This window comes from Ctenopharyngodon idella, chromosome 15, assembly GCF_019924925.1.
Source record: "Ctenopharyngodon idella isolate HZGC_01 chromosome 15, HZGC01, whole genome shotgun sequence".
Lineage (NCBI taxonomy): Eukaryota > Metazoa > Chordata > Actinopteri > Cypriniformes > Xenocyprididae > Ctenopharyngodon > Ctenopharyngodon idella.
Window position 1 is genome coordinate 34,762,463 of NC_067234.1, and position 21,865 is coordinate 34,784,327.

Below are 21,865 nucleotides of genomic sequence, written 5' to 3' on the forward strand. Positions count from 1 at the left end.
ATATAATCACCCACTTTAAATGAATAGTTTTATATTTCTGCATTGTTTTTAATTCGATTATGTTGCTCGCAATGCTTCATGGGATTGTAGTTCTTTCCTTCATTAAAGTTCACAGTCTTGTATCTTTGTCTTTTTTATTTTCAAATGCTTTTTTGCTTCAAATAAAACTTTGTAATGATGTGATTCTCCTCATAGCTGGTTGGTTCGGATCATGGCTTTAACCAAACATTTCTGAAATCCCAATGGGAAAATGAATGGGAAAAAAACAATGCAGCTGTGCATAACTGATGAACTCATTGTTTGTGTGGTCTATTAAATTCTAACGAAAGACAATGAAGACAAACATGATATTTCTTCAGAATAACGTCACTGATGAATCTGTACAACATCGAGTCAATGATGATTTCATGTTGACTTTACAATACATAAAACTGGTATCAAAACTGAACCCACTGCATCAGTCAATGTAGGAGATGTGGTTCATCTAAGAACAGCACTATTAATACGCATGTGACTAATCAACATCCCGTCTCACATCCACTGGAGGGCCAATAAATCCAGTGAACATGACACAGGAAACACATCTACTGCTAGCACTGACTCCACCAGCACGTCTCAAAGTACCTCAAACGGCCGGCCGTCAGTCGTCCCTCGACTGATATACTGTCATCTGGGAGCGTCTCAATATTTACAAAAATCATTTCCACAACAGCAATAAAACTCCAACAGATTCATTAAAATAATCTCAAAGTACTAAACATGCTGAACAAACACTGATGCAAAAACAAAAGAACATAAGAACATTAAATCCATTTTTTAACAATCAAAAAGAAAAGGACAAATAAATGAAATGAACACACAGATGACAGCGCGTGTTTCCGTGGCGCTCGCATCACCTGTGAGTTTCCGCGTTATCGGCGCTCAACTGCTTCCCCAGAACTCTGTGACACGGCGTCGCGAGGAAGGCCTGCCGCTGGGCTCCGCCCCCGAGCTCCACCTCCTGCACCTGAATGGTCACTTGCTGCTGCTGCTGCTGCGCTAATGCGCGGGCGGAGCCTGGCGGCGGAGGCTGCTGATTGGGCAGCGCCATGCGGGGGAGGCTGGTGGGGGGAGGGCTGGCGCTGGGAGACTGGTAGAGGGCGGAGCCATGCTGAAACTGAACCGCAGACGGCCCGCCTGTGGGAGGAGTTTAACACGTCAGTGTCACTATATAAATCACACAACACCGGCTGCTGATGAGACACTGACCGTGCGCTTGCATCATCCCCTGACTCCCCGGAGGGGGACTCTGATTGGCTGGCCTGAAAAGATGGTTGTTAGGATGCGTAGGTGGAGGACTGGAGGGCTGAATACGCAACCTGAGAGAGAGAGAGAGAATGACAACAATGAAGATCTGACCGTCTGTGAGTGTGTGTGTGTGAGAGAGAGAGAGAGAGAGAGAGCGTGTGTGTGTGGGAGAGAGTGTGTGTGTGTGTGTGTGTGTGTGTGTGTGTGAGTGAGTGAGTGAGAGAGAGAGAGAGAGAGAGAGAGAGAGAGAGAGAGAGAGAGAGAGAGAGAGAGAGAGAGAGAGAGAGAGAGTGTGTGTGTGTGTGTGTGTGTGTGTGTGTGTGAGTGTGAGAGAGAGAGAGAGAGAGAGAGAGAGAGAGAGAGAGAGAGAGAGAGTGTGAGTGTGTGTGTGTGTGTGTGTGTGTGTGAGTGTGTGTGTGAGTGTGAGTGTGAGTGTGTGTGTGTGTGTGTGTGTGTGTGTGTTCACCTCTGTAGCTGGTATGTAAGGTGACTGCTGGGCTGGTTTTCTCCATGTCCCAAAGACAGGGCCTGCAAACAGGAAGTCAACACGATTACATCGCTTTATAGTTACAGTCTGGAACATGTTTGTGTGTGTTTAGCTGCACTTTACATCAGTGATTCTTAACTTTTTTGACTGTCCACAACAATATTCATAATATGTGTTTTTCCTCTGGTTCATAACCCTAACTACCTCTACCATATCTGTCTATGGCAGAAACACAAGAGTAGTGTGTGCTTCTGAACTCAGAGCTACTGCAGGAAGTGTGTGTCAGACCTGTATTTGCTGGTGTAGGATCTGCTGTTCTTGCTGGTAGAGGATGTGCTGTTGCTGCGTATGCTCCATCAGCCGCTCGTCCTGCGAAGCCGCGTACATCTTCTGAAGCTGCTCACACTCCTGCACACACACACACACGTGAGCCACCGACGCTGCAGGTGTTGAGCACACACGTGTGTTTGCGCTCCGTACCTGTTTGAGCTGTCGGATGAGGCTGTTGTTCTCCAGCTGGGTCTTGAACGCTTGTATGGTGGCGGCTCCATCAGAGAAACGTCTGACCGGAGAGAAACGCTCCATCGGCAGGTGAAGGGTGTTACAGTCTTTATACGACGACCTGAAACACACACAGCGAACGCTTTACGTTTATAAGACGCGTGTGCTTGTGCGGCGGTAACGGCTCCAGTACAGAAGCTTGAATCACACATCAAAACACCATTACGATCTGAATGTGCTGCTTCAGCTCCAGTTAAAGCATGTGTTCTACAGTAACGTGATGTTGAGCGCTGCGATTTAATGTCATTTCTCCACAAATTATCATCATCATCTCAGTGATTCTGAACTCACACAGAGGAACAGAAGAAGATATCACTGTTCAGATGGAACGTTACGCAATGAACATCAACACAACATTCACAAATGAGCCACTAAGAAGGAAACACATCAGCATGTGACGCGACGGCAGCGGCACAATCACTTTTAGGTGTTTCATAACAACTTTACAGGGTGAAAATGCTTTTTAGAATAGCATACCAATGTTTCCATTCCTGCACTACATAGCATGCATACTTTGCACAATATGTACTGTATCCCACAATGCATCTTGCAGTGTGATGAATGAAGCAGAGCTCCTTCTAGACTTGTGTCTATACTGCAGTCACTGGTATGCTAGTATTCCACTGACATTTCAAACACAGAGATCAAAGGTCAAACCTAAACTCATGAGGTCAGAGGTCACTGTGCGCCCAATCAGCTGATCACTGCAGAACAGAGCTGACGTGTGAATGAAACACTTCTTCATCCTGATGGTGCAGTGGACTGACGCTTCTGTGTGTGTCCAGCAGGAGGTGCTGTGAACTCACTACACTTCCTCAGTAGACAGGAAGTCAGCAGGATCTGCTTTGATGTCATTTCTCTCAGGGTTTCTGAGCTCAGAGCAGCTTTTTCCAATTACAACTGTAGTTTAACATCTATATTTACATTTTTACATTTACTGTGAAATATAGTAAAATTAAGGAAAAAATATTAACCTCGCAAAGTTTAAAGATAAATGGAGTTTTTCTCTCCCAGAAGAAAGTGATTCTGAACTGAAACGAGTCGTCAGTAATTCAATCTCACTTCATGCTAAACCTATATAGGTTTGTACCCAATTTGTATAATGCCAGCCCATTGGCTGCCGGTGAACAGCGTCTCCTTTGGCCCGCCCTGCGTCTTATGCGAATGAGTCCCAGGACTTTAATATGAATAAGATATTATCACTAACATGCAGACAAAAATGGTAAATATTTTTAGGAATAACAACAGCACTACAGTACAATATATGCGCTCCTCCATCATTTTGACTTTGCATTGCGGATCTATTTCAAAAAAGTAAAAAAAAACAGCTTTTCAACACAGTCTACGTTTGAATTCGACCGATTCGACTGGCTCTGGAATTTCAGAATGATCATAGCATCATTTCAGATGCGATGAGTCCGAACATTATTCCAGTTATGAATTAATTATTCTGTTACAGACTTTTTTAATGCACATTTTAATCCTAATAAATTTACTATAAGTTTCTTCTCTAAATATTTTTCCATCACGTTTTATGTGCATTTTATTTTGTTGAATAAAATTATCCACCCCAGTGAGTGTACGAGTTACATATTCACATCTTGTGTAGTATATTAAAATGTGCAAACGTAGTCGTTTTTTCAGAAAACCAATACGACTCATTTAAAATTCTGTACCACTTACATTACTGCATGCATAAGTTTCAGAAACCCACTTTAAAAATGACAGAAAAGCGAATACCGGTCAAATACAATAGATCATCGCTAAGACATGGCATTGACCATTTTATGGTCCATTTATTCAGATTCTTAATGATTTTCAGAACATTTAACATACAGTATCTCACAGAATCGAGTACACCCCTCACATTTTTGTAAATATTTTATTATATCTTTTCATGTGACAACACTGAAGAAATGACCCTTTGCTACAATGTAAAGTAGTGAGTGTACAGCTTGTATAACAGTGTAAATTTGCTGTCCCCTCAAAATAACTCAACACACAGCCATTAATGTCTAAACCACTGGCCACAAAAGTGAGTACACCCCTAAGTGAAAATGTCCAAATTGAGCCCAATTAGCCATTTTCTCTCCCCGGTGTCATGTGACTCGTTAGTGTTACAAGGTCTCAGGTGTGAATGGGGAGCAGGTGTGTTAAATTTGGTGTTATCGCTCTCACTCTCTCATACTGGTCACTGGAAGTTCAACATGGCACTTCATGGCAAAGAACTCTCTGAGGATCTGAAGAAAAGAGTTGCTGCTCTACATAAAGATGGCGTAGGCTATAAGAAGATTGCCAAGACCCTGAAACTGAGCTGCAGCACGGTGGCCAAGACCATACAGCGGTTTAACAGGACAGGTTCCACTCAGAACAGGCCTCGCCATGGTGGACCAAAGAAGTTGAGTGCACGTGCTCAGCGTCATATCCAGAGGTTGTGTTTGGGAAATAGACGTATGAGTGCTGCCAGCATTGCTGCAGAGGTTGAAGGGGTGGGGGTCAGCCTGTCAGTGCTCAGACCATACGCCAAACACTGCATCAAACTGGTCTGCATGGCTGTTGTCCCAGAAGGAAGCCTCTTCTAAAGATGATGCACAAGAAAGCCTGCAAACAGTTTGCTGAAGACAAGCAGACTAAGGACATGGATTACTGGAACCATGTCCTGTGGTCTGATGAGACCAAGATAAACTTATTTGGTTCAGATGGTGTCAAGCGTGTGTGGCGGCAACCAGGTGAGGAGTACAAAGACAAGTGTGTCTTGCCTACAGTCAAGCATGGTGGTGGGAGTGTCATGGTCTGGGGCTGCATGAGTGCTGCCGGCACTGGGGAGCTACAGTTCATTGAGGGAACCATGAATGAGCAGAGCATGATCCCCTCCCTTCAGAGACTGGGCCGCAGGGCAGTATTACAACATGATAAAGACCCCAAACACACCTCCAAGACGACCACTGCTGGCTAAAGAAGCTGAGGGTACCTAAACCCTATTGAGCATCTGTGGAGCATCCTCAAACGGAAGGTGGAGGAGCGCAAGGTCTCTAACATCCACCAGCTCCGTGATGTCGTCATGGAGGAGTGGAAGAGGACTCCAGTGGCAACCTGTGAAGCTCTGGTGAACTCCATGCCCAAGAGGGTTAAGGCAGTGCTGGAAAATAATGGTGGCCACACAAAATATTGACACTTTGGGCCCAATTTGGACATTTTCACTTAGGGGTGTACTCACTTTTGTGGCCAGCGGTTTAGACATTAATGGCTGTGTGTTGAGTTATTTTGAGGGGACAGCAAATTTACACTGTTATACAAGCTGTACACTCACTACTTTACATTGTAGCAAAGGGTCATTTCTTCAGTGTTGTCACATGAAAAGATATAATAAAATATTTACAAAAATGTGAGGGGTGTACTCGATTCTGTGAGATACTGTATATAGGCTATAGCAAGTTATTAACAACATTATTTCTATTATACTTCATTTTTCTGAACATATGTACACGGGTTCTGTCTCGCACACAGATGCGCGTGCAAGCCTGCAGAAAGACGGGCTCGGCGTGTGCACTGCGCACTATCTAGTGGACTTTTGTTTTCAAGCACTCAATTCACTCCCGCATGGGCTGTTGTACAGTACACACACTGTCCGTGCCATCACAAAAATAGGGCTGCACGTGGACGGGGAGTGTGGACGTCCACGAACCCTCCTAATGACGAAAATTCCGCGATGCGGATGGTGTGCGGACGCCCGAAGTATAATTTAGGGTTAAGCCTGTAATAGCGGGCCCTCAATCCGCCCGGGCCCATATGCATGTGCATACCTTGCATGCCCAGACGCTACTCCACTGCTCAGATATGATAATGAGCATTTGGTTTCTGACCAATCACAACAGACTGGGCCGTCTGACCAATCAGAGCAGAGCAACTCTCAGAAAGGCGGGGTTTAGAGAGACCAAATCGTTGATTGAACTGTTTCAGACACAGAGAAAAGAGCTGATGCTGCAGTGGATATTAGGAGAAAATTAAAGTGTTTTTTGATCTTGAAAAAATGTAAACCTGTTGTAGAAGACTCTAAAACAACATTAGGAACATTTAAAATAGAATAAAAGGGCACTTTAAATTGATTCATGATATAGTAATATAATAAAAAGAATAAATGATAAAAATGAGCCCATTTGACACTGAAATCTGTGCTAATTTGCAGTGTCCAGTGTTTGAGACTGTCAGTTCAAATAACAACAGAAAACACTGATCAACTCCAGTGTATGTGTGTGAGGTGAATGTGTGTGTGTGAGTGTTAGTGTGTGCGTATAGTCAAGTATATGAGTGTGCGTGAGTATGAGTGTGTGTGTGTATGCATGTGTGGTGTGTGTGTGTGGGCCCTCACCGGCAGTGTTGTTCGGGGGTCCAGCCCCTCTGCCGGGCTCTCTGTGTGTCTGCCGAGAGCTCGCTGGTCATGTGACAGGGACCCGTGCCATGTGTTGTGTGCCGCTTGGAACTGTTCGCCAGATACCTGGACCACAGGAAGCAGCACGGATCAGCGCTCTGATTGGCTGCCTCCAGCCTCTGGAGGGCCACACATCCAATCGGCACACAGAATCAGAGCGGCTCCGCTCGGCCTTTTTGCCGGTCATTTTTGCAAAGCGATTAGACAAAAGCAAAGCCACAGAAGGGAAATTTGCCGTCGTTTGGCACAAGAGGTCAGAGGTCACTTTAGTAGCACTATAGAGTCGGTTTAGAAAGTGATGCTGATGGACAGACAGAAAGAAAGAGAGAGACTAGAGCTCGAAGCAGCACTGCAGTCTGTAGTCTGAAAGAGTCCCACGGCTCCCAGCGCAGAAGCTCACACACACACTCACTCACACACAAACTCACACACACTCACACACACACACACTCACACACACTCACTCACAAACACAAACACTCACACACTCACACACACGCACAAACTCACTCACGCACAAACGCACTCAAACTCACAAACTCACACACACTCACTCACTCACACACACACACACACAAACTCACACACACACACACACACACACACACACACACAAACACTCACACACTCACACACTCACAAACTCACAAACTCACACACTCACACACTCACACACTCTCTCAAACACTCACACACACGCACAAACTCACTCACGCACAAACTCACTCACGCACAAACTCACTCACGCACAAACGCATTCACAAACTCACACACTCACACTCTCTCAAACACTCACACCGCCACCAGAGCATGACACGCTCCTCAAACACCCGTGTCCGGCTGAACGGGAGTTTGTGTTGGAGTAGGATCAGGAAACACAAGCGTCTGCATGCAAACACACCGCCATACCTCTGAACGGCCTCCGGATCCGGTTCAGCGTCAGATCCCTCCTCATCCACCGGAGCCACGGCGGGAATCGGATGCTGAGAAACACACAGAGACACACGTCAGAGCTCAAACTCTGCTTCATCTGGTGTCTGATGAACAATGTCTGGTAACCTCACTGTACTGATGAGTGTTATTTATGATCATGACGCCACGGAATGTGATTCTAAAGTGCAGCTGTGAGAAGCATGAGGGATTGTGGGATCTCACCGGGCTGGTGACCAGCGGCGACTGACCGCGCGGCCTCTTCAACAGCTGCTGCGCATGAAGCTGAATGTTTGCTCCGCCGTCTGATGCTCGGCGGCCCAGAGGACCCATGCCGTTCAGCAGCTGAAGGGTTGGAGGCTGCAGCAGAGACTGCTCCTGCACACACACAGATGAACATGACATCAGCTGCTTTCAACATCACTGGAGTTACCCGAGAATGTGTGTGTGAGTGAGTGTGTGTGTGTGTGTTGTACCTTGTACTCTAGCTGCTGTGTTGGCTGCATGTTCTGGGTGGGCATCAGATGCATCTGCGCCATGGTGGGTACCAGTGGAGGGAAGGGCGGCTGAGGGGCCACACGCGGAAACCCAGGGGCCAGTTTCTGAAGATCCTCCTGAATCTCGGCCCTGAGAAACCCACACACATACAAAATCAGTAACGTTTAATTACGTTAGAAGGGTTTAGAGTGAATTGGTAGGGACTTTAGTAAGTTGGGAGGGATTTTGAGTTAACTGTGAGGGACTTCAATTAGATGGGAGGGGTTAAGAGTAAACTGGGAAGGATTTAAATTAGGTGGGAGTGGTTTAGAGTGAACTGGGAGGGAATTTAGTAAGGTAGGAGGGGTTTAGATTTAACTGGGAGGGACTTTAGTAATGTGGGAGGGGTTTAGATTGAACTGGGAGGGACTTTAGTAAAGTGGGAGGGGTTTCGATTAAACTGGGAGGGACTTTAGTAAGGTGGGAGGGGTTTAGATTTAACTGGGAGGGACTTTAGTAATGTGGGAGGGGTTTAGATTGAACTGGGAGGGACTAATTAGGTTAGAGGGATTTAGGGTGAAGTGGGAGGGAATTTAGTAAGGTGGGAGGGGTTTAGATTAAACTGGGAGGGACTTTAATTAGGTTAGAGGGGTTTAGAGTGAACTGGGAGGGAATTTAGTAAGGTGGGAGGGGTTTACATTAAACTGGGAGGGACTTTAATTAGGTTATGGGGTTCAGATAGAACTGGGAAGGACTTTGTTACGTGGGAGGGATTTTGAGTTAACTGGGAGGGACTTCAATTAGATGGGAGTGGTTTAGAGTAAACTGGGAAGGATTTAAGTTAGGTGGAAGGGGTTTGTATTGAACTGGGAGAGACCTTAGTAAAGTGGGAGAGGATTTGAGTTAACTGTGAGAGACTTTAATTAGGTTAGAGGGATTTAGAGTGAACTGGGAGGGACTTTGTTAGGTGGGAGTGGTTTTGAGTGAAGTAGGAGGGACTTTAGTAAGGTGGGAGGGTTTTTGAGTTAACTGCGAGGGACTTCAAATAGATTGGAGGGGTTTAGAGTAAACTGGGAAGTGCTTAAGTTAGGTGGAAGGAGCTTGTTAGGCCATAACTCCAGCTGGAGGTACATACAGCAAATATAGACAGGAAAAACAGAAGCATTGTCTGAGATGTGCGGTACCTGGGGTCGGGTACGCCTACAGTGTGGCGTCTCATGGACAGGTATCGGGCCATCGCCTCTGGACTGGGCTCTTCTCCCTCATCACTGTCTAGAGCCATCGGACCGTCCGTCTGAAACACACACACGGGTCATGACACACTGCAGAGTAGATGATCCATTCTGACACTCATCAACTGTAAATCAGTCCACACTGCTATATTCTGACCGAATGTGAGAGCAGAGGAATGAAAGCAGTGTCCCGCTCACCTCAACGATCTGATTCTCGGGGTTTATGAGCTGGACCTGCGGTACCGTCATACTGACGGCATTACTCTGATCCTGAGGGACAGACGCACAAACACAGATGAAGCAGATCAACCATCAATAGTCTGGGTGCTCTGACTGAAAACAATCCCTTTTGTAAGTGATTTCAGAGCAAATACAGAAAGATAACTATGGTTGAAAATAAGGTTGAAAAATCCTGAGATGAAATTTAACGAGATCACATAACTACAATCCCTCTCAACTCCAACAAAATCGCCCCACAATTCCCTTCCAAAGCCTTTAAAACCGTTAATTCTCCAGAAGCACAGGACGCTCTGCTTTCATACACTATGCAAATGAGGCACTCTGAAGCTCATGCATATTCCCCTCATCAGGCATCAAAGGTTGCTAACGGTAACGGCACACACCTGCAGCGGGTAGAGGGGGCGGGGCGTGGGCGGAGCCATGCACAGGTTCTTGTGCCGCTTCAGCTTGTCAGACAGCAGACTGTAGGTGGCGCTGTAGTGATCATACGCATCCGTGTGCAGAGACTGTGATCGACATGCAATCAAATTAATGTTTCAGAAGAGCTCATGTGAATGACAGAGACATGGCGCAAGTGTGTGTGCGTGTGTCACCTGTAAGGTCCGCTCACGGTCGAAGCCCATGTCTGACATGGCCATTAACACCTGCTCATTAATTAACTCTGTTTCTCTTTCCACCTTCACCTGCTCACATTCTGCTATCAGCTACAGACAGAGAAATGAACAAGATTTCTACACATCATAAGGCATGACATTTAGTTTAAGGCATAAAACAGCTCAACTGCAAACACAGTTTGACCACAGTGTGTGTGTGTGTGTGTGTGAGACTGACTCTGTCAAACTCCGGATCCGGGTCTCCTTGTCTCATCCACTTGTTCTTGCAGATCTGCTCCATTGAAAGCCGTCGACTGGGTTCCAGAATCAACATGTGTCTGATCAGATACTCACAGTCTGAAACACACACATACAGGTCTGTCAGCCATGTGTCATGGCTCGTGGGTGTGTGTGTGTGTGTGTGTGTGTGTGTGTGTGTATACCTGTGGACATGAAGAACGGGATCCGGAATTTCCCACTGAGGACACGAGCGCGGAGGTTCTGTAAAGTGCTTCCATCGAATGGTAATGCGCCACAGACCAGGACATACAACACCACACCCAAACTCTACAGAGAGAGAGAGAGGCTCATGTTTTATTACCAATAGTTTATGTGTTTGTGAGGTCAGAGACAGACGCTGGTTTTACCCATATGTCCACTTTCGGTCCATCGTACTCTTTTCCCTCGAAGAGTTCGGGCGCAGCGTACGGAGGACTGCCACACCACGTCTTCAGCAGCTGTCCTCGAGAAAACAGATTACTGAAGCCGAAATCTGAAGGACAGAGAGACGGACAAGTCAAACATACTCCATAAACACACACACAGACACACACTTACTCGCTCACACGAACAAACGCGCTCACCGACTCACTCACTAATTCACACACTCACTCACTCCCCAACTCACCGACTCACTCACCCAAGCACGCACTCACTCACGGATTCCCCGACTCACTCACTCACGGATTCCCCGACTCACTCACTCACGGATTCCCCGACTCACTCACTCACGGATTCCCCGACTCACTCACTCACGGATTCCCCGACTCACTCACGGATTCCCCGACTCACTCATCCACGCACTCATTCACTGATTTACACACTCACCGACTCGCGCGCTCACTCACCACCCACCGACTCACGATTCACCGACTCACTCACTGATTCACCCACCCACGCACTCATTCACTTCCCGACTCACCGACTCACGCACCCACTGACTCACCGACTTACTCATTACCTCACTGATTCACTCACCCATGCACGCACTCATTCACTGAGTCACACACTCACTCACTCACTCACCTGCGATCTTGATGTTCAGGTTGTGGTCCAGCAGCAGGTTTTCTGCTTTCAGGTCTCTGTGGACGATGTTCCTGCAGTGGCAGAAATAAACTGCCGCTACGATCTGCTTGAACTTCCGCCGAGCGTCTTTCTCCGCCATCCGTCCGTGAGCCACCAGATGATCTGAGAAACACCAAAGAGAAACTAACGTTTGTTTGGTCGTGAAGTGTGCATCATTGATTCTATCATTTTCCTGTTTATCACTGTGAAGCTGCTTTGAAACAATCTGTATTGTATAAAGCGCTGTAGAAATAAAGCTGGCTTGACAAACGAATGAATAAAAAAAAAATAAAAAAAAAAGAGGCATGAGACTACAACCATTCCAAAGCATTCACGAACTACAACATTTGAGTTCATGTACGTCATTTTCATGTCTGTTCAAATAGAGGAGTGAAAGTTCATGAACAGGACGGGATACAGAACAAATCAATGAATGAATCTGATCATTTTGTGATTCAAAGGATTCGAATCACAGCGAAGAATCAAACGATGGATTCACTCACCGAAGATCTCTCCTCCGCTGGCGTATTCAGTCACCAAATAGATCAATCGCTCCGTCTCCATCACCTGCCAAACATACACACACACACACACACACACACACACACAATGAGCACCAATCGCATTCAACCAAACACAAGCCAACATAAGACTTAACCAATCAGCTGCGAGCATGAAGAGGGAGGCGGGACCTGGTACAGACGAATGATGTGAGGGTGTCGCAGCATCTTCATGATCTGAACCTCCCGAAAGATCTTCTTCAGATTCTCATCGTCCAGCTGAGTCTTATCAACGATCTTTATCGCGACCTGAGAGACACAGATATGAGCATCGTTAGTGTTCATACTAACACAGTTCATTAGCATAAATACAGGCCGTTACGGTTGCCAAGCGGCATAATGATCAAAGAGCATCTATGAATGAATGACTGGTCCATAATTAATATAAAATTCAACTGATGTGCACATACACGGAATTAGTGTAGAAACAATTACAAAGAAACAGCAAGTAACGCAAGGAATTAGATTTACTGAAACAGTATTTTATAGTGTGTGTGTGTTTCAGATGTGTTTGATCAGATCTGATTGTGTTTTTTGTGTGAGACAGTAAATCAGACGGAGCAGTTCCAGTAACAGGTTGTGTGTATTTAAAGCATCGCTTCTATTAATATCACTGGATCCGCTCCAGCTACAGTGATGCAATCAGACTCCAGCTGACCCTGTGTGGACTCAACAACATCTGGACACACACACACACACACACACACACACTCACGCTGGTCACACACTTGGAGAACAGCAAGTTCTTGCTCATGCAAATGGGTCCAAAATGAGGAAACCAGCAGCAGCAACACAACACAAACATCACAGACACACACAGATGATCTAACATTGTGTGTGTGTGTGTGTGTGTGTGTGTCTGACAGTAATTGTAATTCAACAAACACAACCTTATTGTATAGTGTTACATACTGATCCTTGAACATCCTTGAACAGATCAATTTCTCACACCACATTGGACATTAACCAAAGAAGGGAACGAGTGATCAAAACAGTGGAAAACGGTGCATTAATTGGCACAGCAGAGCAGCTTGTGAGTGTTACACACACGCTCGATATGCAAAAACACTCATAAAACACTGAACTGACATACACACACACACACACACAGAAGCATGTGCATGGAAAGGAAGAGCAGCAACATGATTCAGCATGCAGCACACAGGGATTATTGCCATGGCAACAGTGTGTGTTGTGCTGAGTAAGCGACTGTATCCACACACACACACACACACACACACACACACACACAAGCGTCTCTGACATCAGTCTGCGCTAGAGATGACGTGACGTCAGACTGAGGCTGCTGAAGCGATCCGGACGCCACACACTCAACTAGGGATGTCAACTTACATAAATTCCCATAATCGATGTTTGTTTACATCACTGATAAATTAATCAATTAATCATTAACCTTAGCCTCTTAAATAAAGAAAATGTGATTGTAAAATCATCGTACAATAACAGACTTGTGTCATATCGTTGAAAGGTCTAAACTAGCAACTATAACTCAAACTATACCAAGTATTTGTATAAAAAGGAGCCGCTGCTGCTCATGTAAACAGCATACAGATGAGGCTTTTGTGCCATGTGTTTGTTTGTAACTTCTCAAAACATTAGTAAACCATAGTAGATGACATATCTGTAGAGCAGGTGGTCTCGGACGAGCCCAAACTCAGCACAAGTAGATCACAAAGTAACATTGACATGCTGCTTCGCTAAAGCAATGGGACTCCCAGGATCTGATCGTGTCGCGATCATTGATGTTTTCCAACATCATTTGAAAGTTCAACCAATGGAAACAGGATCTTGGGTATAGTGGGAAGGGGTGATGTGTAGAGACCAATCAGACACTGTTTTACAGCTGAAGCGCGCTTGGATTGGATCAGTCGCTCAGATTGACAGCTCTTGATTTCCCGTACGCCACAGAATAGGAGCTGAAACAGCGCTGAAGATCATCACTCATCCACCAGGATATTATTACTTCTATGTACTTTTATTGTGGCTTTTACACAAGTTGTTCTTACGTTCAGTAAAATCACTTGTTTGGAGGGCTTTTTGGACGCTCGATTAATTACGTTTAGAAATTAAACGTCACGTGATCTTTCCAACGTGATTACGTAATGCGTGGAGCATCACAGAACAGTGCAAGACGAGCATTTGTCGTTAAAAAGTATATAATTTTTATTTTTTTTTTAGAAAATGTCCGATGGTTTCTCTAGATAAGACTCTTATTCCTCGTCTGGGATCATGTAGAGCTCTTTGAAGCTGCACTGAAACTGACATTTGGACCTTCAACCCGTTGAACCCCAGTGAAGTCCACTATATGGAGAAAAATCCTGGAATGTTTTCCTCAAAAACCTTCATTTCTTTTCTCTTGGATGACATGGGGGAGAGTAAATTATCAGGACATTTTCATTCAGAAGTGAACTAATCCTTTAATGTAAGAATATATTAGACTATTAGAAAACTGGAGTAATGATGCTGAAAATTCAGCTTTGATCACATGAATAAATTACATTTTACTATATATTCACACAGAAAACAGCTGTTTTACATTTTAATAATATTTCACAATTTTTACTGTATTTTTGATCAAATAAATGTCTTGGTGAGCAGAAGAGACTCTTTCAAAAACATTAAAACATCTCACCGACACCAAACATTTGACCGTCAGTGTTTTTACTGTGAATAACAGATCCTGTGTGAAAGTGATGAGAACAATCAGCATCAGGAATCATGAGAATCACACAAACACAAATGTCTGGATGCATTACAGTAATGAGAATGAGATTTGTTTTGCATTACGCTAATGAAATATTGGAGGAATATTGTCATGAGAGTAATTGAATATAATTTCATGTTTTTCCCTTTCTTTTGCTCTGAAATATGAGCTGCTCATGTTCACAATCATAAAAAGTGCTGGACTGACCAGTGAGATTCATCAGTACAAAAATCATGACGAAAGAACTGAGCATCATCCACACAAACAGCTGAGAAAACATGACATCACACTCGAACACAACACCTGCTATCTGACATCACACACAGACAGAGACAGAGAGACAGGCATTCAGATGAGAGCAAGTCTTAGCTTGTTAATTGGCTTATGAAGCTGAACATGTCACTGCTGAACACACACAAACACTGGAGGAGACGCCGACTCTCAGAACAACGTCTGGCGCTTATCTGAAGACACGAGCATGAGTGCAAAACCACCATCCAGGTCCCTTCTGGTCTGTGTGACATCTAGAGCAGTCGATCTGAGATCTGCAGAGCTGGACGCTGACACAAGTTCAACATTTACAAGATTTCAGTTCATTCAGATTTATCAGTTACAGTACATGTTAATGTTTCTGAAAGTAAAAGATCTCTCTGAACTGAAGCTGTGATTACACAGGAACCCTGTACATTACTGTGATTATACAGGTCAGTTTTAATACGTCAACTTTTCAACGATATAATTATGTTTCTACTCCAATTTGTTTTAACAAAATTTAAATTGTGGCTGTAATAATGACAGATTTATTCAAACTTGCATTAAATATTGAAGAACAGGTAAAGTACAAATATAATGAATATGTAATATAGAGCACATATTTATCAAAATGCTCCTCTCTAGAGGTGTTCTTCTAGCTGACTATGGCTTTTCTGAGGTAAATGTCATTTGACATTGTTCTCAAGCTGTTTTATTGACGTCTTTCTGTGGTTGAAACACTGATTGATCGATAACATGAGACATGATTCATTTCAGTAAGTTGTTCTGCATCTTCTGATGTTTTTTCATGCTATAACTAGTAGTAAAGAGAAAGAGATGATCGCTTCACGAGACACAAAAACACATTTATTGACTGAATTTAGTGATGAAACTGACAGGATTTGAAAGCTGAGACTCTGTTTCTTATCAGAAGAATACAAATCAGTCTGATCGAGCTCGAAAGATCTTTCTATTTTGTGCGCAATATGCATCGAGATCAACACGAGATCTTCACGTATTCCTGCTTTAGTGACGAGCAGACGACAAACATCTCATCACAAAAATCATTCACTTTAACTACATGAAATAGTGTCAATAAAGGGTTAACGCAGGACAGCATCAGTCCAAATAACAACAAGATTACAATCGATTTTATACAGCGCTATATTCAGATCGACTCCTGTCAGTCAATTTATAGTGGTGTTTTTGCAGATATCATTCATAAACAGCAATAAAGTCATTATGAAATACAGATCTCGGCTTGTGTTGGATGTGCAGCGACACTAACCTTTAATAGTTTGAGGTCAGTCAGGTTTTTAAAAATTTTATTCATTAAGGACACATTAAATAGGCCAAAAGTGACAGTAAAGACATTTATAATATCAAATAAATGCTGTTCTTTTGAACTTTATATTTACTTCATCAAAGAATCCTGAAAAATAAAATGGTTTCCACAAAAATGTGACTGTTTTCAACACTGATAATAATCATAAATGTTTCTTGAGCATCAGATCATCATATCAGAATGATTTCTGAAGGATCATGTGACACTGAAGACTGGAGTAATGATGCTGAAAATTCAGCTTTGATCACAGGAATAAATTACACTTTACTATATATTCACATAGAAAACAGCTGATTTACATTGGAATAATATTTCAGATTTTTACTGTATTTTTGATCAAATAAAAGCAGGTTTGGTGAGCAGAAGAGACTAAAACTCTTATTGACCTCAAACTTTTGAATGATAGCAGCTGATCCAGACACAGTTAATACTTTGATATTAATTTTATGAACTGGAATGAATAATCACAATATTTTGCTCTGCTTCAACACTAATGAAGTCTAAAATCAACTCAAAACACAATGGTACATTTTTTCATTCATCTCATAATTGTACAGGAAACACTTTAATTTGTTAGCATTAGTGAACTATGTTATTGTGTCCAAATATTTCAATTATAATGTTTTCAGAAAAGCTTGTGCGTTGCAGAAACCGTGCGAATCTGCATTCACAGCTGAAGTGAACTAGGAAACGGTTCTCAAACACATCATGACGGCGTTCACCCTGCTGACAATGAATCGCACTCTGAACCGAGAGCAAAGTCACGTGTGACACGTATGAGCGTGGTCATATCTCACAGACAGAGAGGTTTAATCACACCGACTATAAAAACATCTGTCCGTGACTTACTAAACACAGTAAATCATGGTTCTGTTCAGGTGTATGAGAGAACATCCAGTGCACACGTTTGATCCCAACCATCACACGCAGAACACACAGTTATCAGCCGACAGAAACAACAAATATCAGCAGACAGAGTTCAGCAGAAGCGTTTATCCTCAGATAAAACAAATATAGCAGACGGCTGATCGTGTACGCGTCACAGTCTGTGTTTCTGTGTTTGTGTTTCTGATGACGTACGGTCACTCCGTCAGTGGAGCATTACAGCAGTTAAGATGGGTTAAAACTGAGGGAATCCTCGCGCTGACCTGCGGTGATCCCGGGAAAACCAGGACACACACACACACACACAAGTGAAGCACACGGCTGCCCACATGACACCTACACTGTACAAACACACACAGATGAACAAAGATCAACACTAAACACACAAACCTGCGTGACGATGCCTGAACTCACGCACATCGAACACATCATCAATAATCACGCTTCAGAAGCACAGAGTCGTCAGAACACACACATGACCCGTCTGATCATTACATCACTGTCTCTCCCTCTCTATTAGGGCTGCACGATTAATCGCAATTAACATGAAATCACGCTCAAACCGTTTGGCTTAGTGCGATTATGAAATCTCAAAGTCTTCGATTATTTTAACGCGCAGCTTCTCAGTGAAGCGCGTCTCTGTGATCAGCAGTAAACGATGCTTTATAACATCTTTCCAAACATGAGAAGCGTTTATGAAACATTTAATAACATGTTTTACTCCAAACTCACTTCATAAGGTCAGTCGAGTGTTTAAAAAACATCCTTCTGTGAGATGATGATCTTCTCGCACTACATGTTATTTCACAGTATTCTACACAGTCATAAAGATTATGTCGATTAGCGTTGCATTATAAATATATTTTATCACGGAAATACCCGAGAAGGTATTCAGATAAACCATACATCGTCGCAGTCGTGTGTTTATTAGTCATGTTTAATCAAAGTGTTTCATTCTTCTGTTTATTCAGCTACAGCGAGTGATAGTGTGATGTCCGTAGGGATCTCCGGGACTGACGTGCGTTACATCGGCGGGGAGTTTCTGTGTGAGAGCGCCCTCTGGCTTTCAGATGGAGCAGCATTTACTGCTGATCACAGAGCCGCGCTTCACTGAGGAGCTGCGCATAAAAAATAATAAATAAATTCACAGCCTTTGCCAAATCACGTGTGCTTTAATTTCAAATAATCGTGCAGCCCTACTGTCTATCCTTCTCTCTAACTGTCTATCCCTCTATCTGCCCGTATATCCCTCTTTCTATCCTTCTCTCTTTCTGTCTATCCCTCTGTCTGTCTATTCCTCTATCCACTCGTATATCCCTGTCTGTCTATCCCTCTATCTGTCTATCCCTCTATCTGTCTGTCTATCCCTCTTTCAGACTGTCTATCCCTCTATCTGCCCATATTTCCCTCTATCTGCCTGTACATCCCTCTATCTGTCTGTCTATCCCTCTGTCTGTCTGTCTATCCCTCTGTCTGTCTGTCTATCCCTCTGTCTGTCTGTCTATCCCTCTGTCTGTCTGTCTATCCCTCTATCTGTCTGTCTATCCCTCTATCTGTCTATCCCTCTATCTGTCTATCCCTCTATCTGTCTGTCTATCCCTCTTTCAGTCTGTCTATCCCTCTATCTGCCCATATTTCCCTCTATCTGCCTGTACATCCCTCTATCTGTCTGTCTATCCCTCTGTCTGTCTGTCTATCCCTGTCTGTCTGTCTATCCCTCTATCTGCCCATATTTCCCTCTATCTGCCTGTACATCCCTCTATCTGTCTGTCTATCCCTCTATCTGCCTGTACATCCCTCTATCTGTCTGTCTATCCCTCTGTCTGTCTGTCTATCCCTCTGTCTGTCTATCCCTCTTTCAGACTGTCTATCCCTCTGTCTGTCTATCCCTCTTTCAGACTGTCTATCCCTCTTTCTGCCCATATTTCCCTCTATCTGCCTGTACATCCCTCTATCTGTCTGTCTATCCCTCTATCTGCCTGTACATCCCTCTATCTGTCTGTCTATCCCTCTGTCTGTCTGTCTATCCCTCTGTCTGTCTGTCTGTCTATCCCTCTTTCAGACTATCTATCCCTCTATCTGCCCATATTTCCCTCTATCTGCCTGTACATCCCTCTATCTGTCTGTCTATCCCTCTATCTGCCCATATATCTCTATCTGCCTGTCTATCCCTTTATCTGTCTGTCTATCCCTCTTTCAGACTGTCTATCCCTCTATCTGCCCGTATATCCTTCTAAATTCATTTCAAAATGTGTTTTATTGGCATGACAACTGTTACAATGTATTGCCAAAGCATTTCTAATGTTCTCTCTGACTGTCTAACCCCCTTTCTTTATTTCTATCCCTCTCTCTGTCTGTCTATCCCTCTCTCCTCCCACAACAGCATCACTGCTGCAATAAGACAACATGGATTACTGTTAACCAACCCACATTTACACACACACAGACAGACATCTACACACTCTCATACACACACACAACAATTCACATACATACACACTCACACACACAATCATACAGTCCACATATACGCAATCTACACACATCAACATACACATATACAATCCATACGCAACACACACACATCTACACACGAACCCCACACAATTTTCACAGACGCGCGCACGCGCGCGCGAGAGACAGAGAGAGCGAGCGCAGGCCGCATCACTGTATATGTGTGTGTGTGTGTGTGTGTGTGGTCGGTGTCTCCGCTGGTCAGCGCGCGCGTGTCAGTGCGTGGATCTGCCCCGCGGGGCAACAAACAGGGTAAAAGTGTCTCCTACCTTTGCTTTGGTGATCATGTGCGTGGCGAGTTTGACCACAGCGAAATTGCCCTTCCCGATGGTCCGCTCCATCTCATAGTAGCCGACGCGCACGGGGGGCGGGCGGCCGACGCCCGCGGCAGCGGCTCGGTTCGCGTTCGGGTGGTGTATGGAGGCGGTGGGCTGCGCTCGCTCGCGGTTCGGGTGCGGAATCCCGGCGGCGGCGGCAGCCCCGCTCGACACGGCCGCCATCTTCTGCCCTCTCTGCGGGAACAACAAGCGAGGACGCGCAGCGCGCTCTCTGGACACGCCCCCGCCGTGCGTCAGGACGCGAGCGCCGCCCCTTTGCGCAGCGCCCTCTCATGGATGTCGCCGTGGCAACCGATAGCGTAACTATGACTTCATTGCCTGCGCGAGCGCATGTCTCGGTCGCCTTGGCGACTGGACGTGCGCGCGCTTGCGCGTGTGCGTTTATTATATTCCTCAGATCTCTCGCTGTCTGCTCGAATGCGCTGAGGAAACTATTGCCATGACAACAAGAAGTTCCCTGCATAACCCCCCTTCTTCCAACCGGAAACGCGCTCGGAGACAGGAATGTGGGAACCGTGAATGCGCAACTCCTCATGCACGAGCCTCAGAGCATGCGCATCTATCTATCTATCTATCTTATTAAATAAACAAGTCATTATTATGATTAACTTTGATCAATCTGATGCTTCATATGATTCATTTGTGTGAGTGTGTTTCAGTGTGTGTGTGTGTGTGTGTGTGAGTGTGTGAATTTGACTATTCACTGTTTTGTGTTGATATTGTTTTCATGAAGATGAAATGATGCACATATTCACCACAGATTCTCACACTGAATCAACAGAACTGAATCAAATGGACTCAGTAATGACTCTTCTGCGGAGCTGCTGAATTAGTCTCTGATGAAGTTTTGATTCTGTTATTCTCTTTATCACTGTGAAGCTGCTCTGAATGAAAAGCTGACTTGACTTGATATAGATGTAATGCAAAAGACATATAGAAATCACTACTGATGATGAACTGATGGTGAATTCCTGTAGTTTTGACGTGTTTCCTCTCTCGACCTGTATCCTTCTCTGGAGGAGAACCGCATAACATCCAGAGAGAGAGGAAATGACGTCACAAGCTGTAGCGCGCGCGCGCGCGCGCGCGCGTGTGTGTGTGTGTGTGTGTGTGTGTGTGTGTGTGTGTGTGTGTGTGTCGCCCTCAGGTGGTGATTCTGTGGCTCGGAGTACCGCAGCTCAGTTTCTTTGACGTCAGCGCTGAAGTCATCCAATCAGACGGAAGCATCTCAGAACGTGACATGCTTGACTTCCTGTATCTGACAGCAGCTGATATCAAACCTCTTCACGAGCTTCTGGAGGAAACCACAGCAGATCAGAGACAGCATGCTGCACATGCACATGTATTCATCTACAGTAATGCACATTATATATATATATATATATATATATATATATATATATCACATCACGTGTCATTCCGCGCTGCCATTGGCTGTTCAACTGTATAAACCCGCCCTCAGAGAATCATCCCGACAGCAGTTGAATAAACGTTAAATTATGTGTATTATGAACTCTGTGTATGATGTAGTTTGTGTAAATAATTGTTTTTATTATTATTATTATTGGTTTTAAAGAATTACAAATACAGTCGGGGGGCTACACTGAATAAACAAAAATAAGACATAAATAAAATAAAACAGTAACAAACTTAAAAGATAGAAAAA

General features: G+C 44.3%; 1 protein-coding gene across 2 annotated transcripts in view; it reads right to left on the reverse strand.

Annotated features, from left to right (window-relative positions):
• sik3 (SIK family kinase 3) overlaps positions 1–20,440 on the reverse strand; it is a 26,007-nt gene extending 5,567 nt beyond the window's left edge. The window contains exons 1-20 of one of the 2 annotated variants that reach the window (XM_051863955.1): positions 20,131–20,438; positions 12,273–12,389; positions 12,084–12,147; positions 11,542–11,703; positions 10,884–11,008; positions 10,680–10,803; positions 10,475–10,593; positions 10,237–10,347; positions 10,027–10,149; positions 9,602–9,673; positions 9,356–9,465; positions 8,171–8,321; positions 7,920–8,072; positions 7,674–7,747; positions 6,705–6,830; positions 2,255–2,396; positions 2,063–2,182; positions 1,754–1,815; positions 1,249–1,358; positions 897–1,176 (exon numbers count right to left, since the gene is read on the reverse strand). In XM_051863955.1, coding sequence (XP_051719915.1) covers positions 897–1,176; positions 1,249–1,358; positions 1,754–1,815; positions 2,063–2,182; positions 2,255–2,396; positions 6,705–6,830; positions 7,674–7,747; positions 7,920–8,072; positions 8,171–8,321; positions 9,356–9,465; positions 9,602–9,673; positions 10,027–10,149; positions 10,237–10,347; positions 10,475–10,593; positions 10,680–10,803; positions 10,884–11,008; positions 11,542–11,703; positions 12,084–12,147; positions 12,273–12,389; positions 20,131–20,361 — 2,576 coding nt within the window. In that variant the 5' untranslated portion in view covers positions 20,362–20,438. Of the gene's footprint in view, positions 1–896; positions 1,177–1,248; positions 1,359–1,753; positions 1,816–2,062; positions 2,183–2,254; positions 2,397–6,704; positions 6,831–7,673; positions 7,748–7,919; positions 8,073–8,170; positions 8,322–9,355; positions 9,466–9,601; positions 9,674–10,026; positions 10,150–10,236; positions 10,348–10,474; positions 10,594–10,679; positions 10,804–10,883; positions 11,009–11,541; positions 11,704–12,083; positions 12,148–12,272; positions 12,390–20,130 lie in introns of both variants that reach the window. The other variant, XM_051863956.1, reaches the window with a different exon arrangement.
• Positions 20,441–21,865: the final 1,425 nt, after the last annotated feature.